Consider the following 7,114-nt stretch of genomic DNA (forward strand, 5'->3'; position numbering starts at 1 on the left):
TTGGATCTTTCACTATAGTGCTGAACTGCTTATATCACAGTACAAGGAGTAGAGTAGCAGAAGCTGGAAATTGGAATGTTACTGACTTGCTGTACTTTCTCTTGATATAACTGCTAGACCAAAAAAAACACTACAAACAGTAAAGACAAAAAGATATTTTTGTTTGTTTGTTGCAGTCCTCAAAATCTCCGGTTCGGCCAATTAATCCGGATTAACAAGGAGTCTCTCCGATTGTGTGAAATTCGATTAATGTAAATTTACTTAAATGATAGTAGTATGTTATTGTTGAAATATGAAATCTATTTTGGGATCTTTTTCTAATATCTTAAGATTTTAGATGGACCGATTCTCAACATGATATTAGAACTCTGGTTTGGCAAAGATCTCAGAATCTCAGATGGACTTTATAATATCCTACTTTTGATTTGATTAATCCTTACTACCCTATCTGGTCATGATTAATCATTTGTGTTGGATGGACTTTATAATATGTCGTGATCCATTTGTTTGAGATGGACTTTATAATATCTGACTTTTGATTTGATTAATCCTTCCGATTAACACCGATCATGTGATTAATTCATTTGTTTTAGATGAACTTTATAATATCCGAATTTTGATTTGATTAATCCTTCCGATCATCTGATTAATTCCTAATCAGTGATCAGTACCTCTGTCTTATCCGATTTTCGAATTTTCCGATGGTGGTCTGTTGTAAGATTGTTAAGAAATTTCTCTGTAAGAGGCTGGCTGTGTTCACTTCATAGAAAGGAATGAGGGGAGAATGGAATGAAAAATTATATAGAAGTTTTAAGGAGAAAAAAAGAAAGCATGAAATAATAGGGACAAAATATGAATGTAGTTAAATTTCTTTTGAGAAAATAGGTAAAGAAACATGATGTAGAGATGGAATGAGCATTCCTTTCAAAATATATGGGTTAGAATTATAGTTAAAATAATATGATTGGAATGATTGAAGGAATGAAAAAATATATACATTTTCTTTAAGCAACACCATTTTATAGTACAAAATTCATTCCATTCTCCCTCCATTCAATTCATGCCAAGTGAACACAACCTAAGAGCACTACTGCATTGCAGGGGGATTGCCATTTTCTGTTGTTATATTCATGTTTGAGGTGTATGTATAACCGACACAGCAGAATGACATTTCAGCATAACGTGGTCACGGACCACAGTATAGAAAATGCAGCACTCTTATGAATTTAGTGCAGCTTGTTTGTATTTGCTGCAAAGTCTCCGTCACATATTGGTTTCTTCCGTGATTGTATTTTTCCTTATCTTTTCGTATCAACTTGTAGTTTTCCATGCTTTCTATGTTACCGACTTGTAGTTTTTTCTCAAGGTAGTTGGATTGGAGACATATCCCATTCATATTCGAAAATTTCATATACTCATATCCGATTCAAATTTAATTAAATTTAAACTTGAAATTTGAAATCCAATTCCAATTCATCGAATTACGGCCTTAACAAGAATCAAATTCTAGGAATCTTGTAAACAAGCTGTAGTTTTTATTCTTAATCTCAATTTCATAAACATTAAATTTAAACAATAATCCAAATTTTTTGAATAATTAAAAACAAATAAAAGAACATATACATACAATATATGTATATTATATATACATACAATATATTTACACAGACGATATTCGGTTTCCTGTTTCGACCGGATTTGAATTTGTGTCGAATTTCGGTTCGAAATAGCTAAGATTCACATATAAACTAATTCAGTTTTAAAAGTTAAATTTAAATTTATTTGAAAACTCGGTAGATTTTATATCTTCAATGTGTTAATACACAATTTCTTTTTTATTTTTGTAAAAATTTATACTCCCCCGTCTCTTTTGACGTTTAACTAATCAAATTGATTATAGTTTGATTGAAATTAATATGTATTACATAATTGAAAAAAATTATGCAATCAAAAAATAATCTAATTTATTTTAAAATATAACTTTCTATTTTCAAAAATAATAAATAAAATTTTATTTAAAATTTTGTCAGATATCGTTTAATTTGATTTTTAGAAAAATAAGAAGGAGATGCAATTGAGAAAGAAACAAAAACATAATTATTATCTTTACTACTAATTTACTACAGTATTTTTCTTAGTTCGTGCAAAGGCAAGTAGTGTAACAGAAATCGGTAATTGGACCTAATATGGGATCATACATTTTAGGCAAGTTCAACATCTCGTTCTTTATTAGTCTTTCTTCCGAATGTTCTCCTTTCGTGATTGACCGACAAGTTTCCATACTTCACAAGCAGCAGCTAGTTGAGCCTCACTCAATTCTATTTAAAAACTTCTTGTTTAAGTTGTTATTTTTGTGTTGATCTTCTACATCCTAGGTCCTCCTCTTCTGTCATCTGGCTTACGTTGTTCATGTAGCATTCCAAGCCAATTTTGGAGCAGCTTTTTGATAATGAAACCAACCAGCAAAAAATCAGAATTATTGATACGAGCTTTTTTCACATAAAAACGGAGAGCTTTTTGCGGGGAAACTTGCTAGGACAGTTTAGAGCGACTTTTTGGATGTAGATGATATCTATACAGATGGATCAGCTGACCTAGTAGCATGGGCTACATAAGGGCTCGGTGATTTCAAATCCAAAGGTTAATTGTACTCTAACAACTTTTGCCTAAGGCAGAGTTATGATTTTTTGGGGGTGAGAGTGGAAAAGTTGATCGGCGGATTCTCATGTTACATTACAATATTCACTCCTTACACGGGCGTTGGCCTTTGAGCTATCGATTCAAGATTAATCGATAATTAGAGATTAATTGGAAGGATTAATCGGAGTAAACATTGATGTTCTTTAATATTAAAATATTATTCAATATTTAATTATTATTATATTAGTTATTTATTAACAAATATATATTTATTATATCATAAATTTTATAATTGTTCATATTTAAAATGATATAATATTTTAATTTTAATAAATTATAACATATATTTCGATTAAGAAAACTTAAAAAGATTAATCAGAATGTAAAAATTGAATGAATTGACAGCATTGCATGAAATTAATCAAACATTACTCGGTTGAATCAGGGATTTTCAGAACACAGGAAATTGCCACGGTCCCCCAAGAAGAAAACAAACAGGAACTTGCCATTTCTCTCCCACTTCTCCATTGGGCCGTTCTTCTTGGGCTGCTCACTAACTTGTTTCCTTGATATGGGCTTCTAGAAAAACAGGCCACGTAAAAGAACAAAGCTATTCTACGTACTCACAGATTACCCGGTGACTGTTATGGCTAGCTAAGTGGATCACACACACAAGTGAACAGATCTGTTTGCAAACATGAACTGAATGACCATTTTGCCCTCATCTTCGATCTCAAACGTTTGTTTCAGCCTGCCTTAAAAATACTATCGAAGGTTAAGACACGTAAAGAATGTCGGACGAGGAACATCACTTTGAGTCGAAGGCAGATGCAGGGGCTTCAAAGACATTTCCTCAACAGGCTGGGACCATTCGCAAGAATGGCTACATTGTCATCAAAAACAGGCCTTGCAAGGTTTCTCTATTCCTCTCTTCACTCGTTTTTAATGTATGCAGTGTCTGTATGTCCGTATTTAAATTTCTGTAATCGACGATTATCAAATGCCTGAATATATATTGTATTTCCTTGTGATTTAACTTTTCTGGATCTTACAAGGCTTTTGTCGTGTTTATTATTTTATTGTATTTGGGTGCGCTTTAATTTGTGTTTCATGCAATGCTCATATATAGTGGATTGACACAATGACCTTGTAAGATGGGCTAGATTCATTTTCTTGTTTGAACTAAAAATACTTGAAATCGAGTTCATTCTTAACTAATATGGTCTTTAGCCATGCTCAGTGAAGTTCTATCAGGAATAGTTACATACCCGCATGCTATTCTTTCATTTAGCAAGGTTCAAATAGTATACTGGGAGAGATTGATTAAGATATTGAATGCCACAGAGAGAATATATAACTATCATATATTGGTATTTTATATACAATGGCATATTCATTAAGATATTAAATGCCACAGTGACAGGGGTGAATATATGACTATCATATATTGGTATTTTGTGTACGAACCTTAATAACACACTCGGTGGGTGCGTCTGTTTTTAAAGTTTCTCCACTGAATTAGCACTAGGACAGGTGAAGATATATAGTAATTTTGTCATCTGCATTATGCCATAGATTATGATTATATAGTATTAAATCAATATTTAGTGGCACAATTTTATTTAAAAAAAAATTGTAAAAAGAATCATCTACTTCGTCCTCACATTCAATGATAATAGATGCAAGTAGCTCTTACGTATGATTTTTTTTTATAATTTGAGTTGTACTATTTTTAGTTGTAAATCTTATGTGATTAATTTTATGTACTGGTATATTCTCTTTTAATATCCCGCTAAACTTAAAAGATAAATATGTTGACCTCACAATAATTTGAGTACAAAATCATGATTCGCCTGGGGTTTTAAATTTATCAGGACGGGGCTTATGTATCACTGGTACATATAGAAGACTTTAGGAAAACATCTTTCTAATGAGATCAGGATTGAATCAATAATTTTATGAGGAATTCTCCTTTAACCCCCTTCATTTCTTGTGTAAAAGTTAGTTTATTTAGCATGTTGTGCTTTTTTAGCTTTAAAAGTTTTGTAACTTCTGTATCATTTTTATTGTCAAACCAGGTTGTAGAGGTCTCCACCTCAAAAACCGGCAAACATGGACATGCAAAGTGCCATTTTGTTGGCCTTGATATATTTACGGGCAAGAAGCTTGAAGATATTGTTCCGTCCTCTCACAATTGTGATGTAACATTTTCCTTAGTATTCTATAATATTTAGTTTTCTTTTTTATAAATGAATTCACACACTCACACATTTTTGCCTTTGACAAGGCCTCAGCCACTTGGTAAATAACATGAGTAGATACTATTGCGACAAAGCCGATTTGGTTGATACAAAATTTTATGTTGATTACTAAAATTACCTTTGTTTTAGTAGCAATGCTTTCAGCTGTATGGTGAAATCGAAATCCAGTAGACACTCTTACAATCAATCTGACTTTTGTTCTTCAATTGTATTTGACACTCTTGTTATTCACATATGTAATGATGCATTTCACAGGTGCCACATGTTAGTCGATCTGACTACCAACTAATCGACATTGCTGAAGATGGTTTTGTAAGTTAGCGTTTACGATCACAACAAATGTGCTGTCAATTTATGCTCCATATGATCATATCTTACAATCCTCCCTAATTAATAACAACATTTTCTATGTTGAGGATCTATATATACATGCATTCTTCATTCGTTATCACAACGTAAACATGACAAAATTAAAAGGAACTAATTCAATTGTTGTACTGCATTATAGGTCAGTCTTCTGACTGAAAGTGGAACTACCAAAGATGACTTGAGGCTTCCCACTGACGAAAATTTGCTCAACCAGGTATGTCCGATCTCAAAAATCAAATCATCATAACTTTACTTAAAGGGTAACTAGCATAATATATTAAAGTAGCAACACGAAACTTTTATATGAACCTTCTTGTAGATCAAAGTTGGATTTGGAGAAGGAAAAGACCTTGTGGTGAGTGTCATGTCAGCAATGGGAGAAGAGCAGATCAATGCTGTTAAGGATATCTCGAAATAAAGAATATATGGGCGTGCATCACCATTTATGTTCTGATGGACACGGCTAAATGTACATTAATGTTTGATTTTTGTTTATTGCCTTGTTTTCTGGAATAAAAGTTCCATAGGTTCGAACTTACTGTCAATTAAATCCAACTTGTCTGCTGTGTAGAAGATAGACTGAATAAAGTTTAAGCCAGAGTGCAAGTTTTGATAATTTATCTCATTGTTTGATTTCTTCTTATTAATGACTCAGATTGATGGATAGAGCCATAGAGGCATAGAGCAGTGTACAATTTCCTTTCTTGTGTAATATTTGAAAACTGTCTATAAAATTATATGATTTCTTTTCTTTAAAATGTTTCAGTGTGTATTGTTTGATAAAATGGGCTTTGCTTTGAAAAATGGCAATAATTTCTTTTCTAATGTTCCACTATGTATCTATTATCTATTATCTATTATATCATAATTCCTGAACGATGCCCAGTCACAAAGTCCACGTAATTCGTTAAATGACACGTCATAAAGCCACGTATTTTTTAATGCCACATCAGCAGTGCCATCTAATCAACTGATTAATAAATGTTAAGTTTCAAACAGTCCCACAAATCATGCATGAATTCTTACTTTTGATTTTATTTGTCTTAATTATCAAATCAGCGTTGATTGTCAGCTCTGATTATCAGTTTAATTCTCTATTAAAGACATCTTTAATATGACATCTTTTTGAAAATCACCACATCTTTTTGAAAACCACCATATTAATATGTCAGCGTTGACATCACCAGCACCATCTAATCAACTGATTTATATAAGTCAAGTTTTAGACAGTCCCACAAATTATGCAAGCATTCTTGCTTTTAATTTTAATTGTCTTAAATAAAAATCATTCCTTCCTAATTTTTAGCATATTTTTTTTAAATGTAGTTATTGACTTCCTCTATCTCTAATTTATGAAGAAAAGACTTCTTAAGTACTCTCCAAGATATGAAACTAATCATCATTAATTATTTCTAAATTCGAAATCAAATCAATTCTTATCATTTATTTTAAAATTTCAAATTCATCTTACCATTTATGGGAAGACTTCCTAAGCACTCTGAAGATTTTATTGTACGATGTTGGATGAAAAATTAAAAATTTAAATATATAATTATCTCTTAAATTGCTGATTGCCTTTTCTTAAAATATTTAAAATTAAAATTTATGTAAAAAAAATTCAAACAATAATTTTCTTATCTTTATACATTTAATTTATTCACAACTACATGTATATTTTGTATATTTAAAAATACACGTAATTCGTACTTATTATCTATCTATTATATCATAATTCCTGAACGATGCCCAGTCATAAAGTCCACGTAATTCGTTAAATGACACGTCATAAAGCCACGTATTTTTAAATGCCACATCAGCAGTGCCATCAAATCAACTGATTAATA

The 7,114-nt window shown here is 31.4% G+C and overlaps 1 protein-coding gene across 1 annotated transcript; it reads left to right on the forward strand.

The window, feature by feature from the left end:
• Window positions 1-3,352: 3,352 nt before the first annotated feature.
• Window positions 3,353-5,934, forward strand: LOC108217876 (eukaryotic translation initiation factor 5A-2). The gene is made up of 5 exons (XM_017390774.2): window positions 3,353-3,554; window positions 4,719-4,841; window positions 5,157-5,213; window positions 5,410-5,484; window positions 5,590-5,934. Exons 1-5 carry the CDS (start codon window positions 3,432-3,434, stop codon window positions 5,686-5,688), a joined length of 477 nt encoding a protein of 158 aa, XP_017246263.1. The 5' UTR covers window positions 3,353-3,431; the 3' UTR covers window positions 5,689-5,934.
• The last annotated feature ends 1,180 nt before the right edge of the window (window positions 5,935-7,114 follow it).

Source organism: Daucus carota, chromosome 4 (genome assembly GCF_001625215.2).
Source record: "Daucus carota subsp. sativus chromosome 4, DH1 v3.0, whole genome shotgun sequence".
NCBI classification, from domain to species: Eukaryota; Viridiplantae; Streptophyta; class Magnoliopsida; order Apiales; family Apiaceae; genus Daucus; species Daucus carota.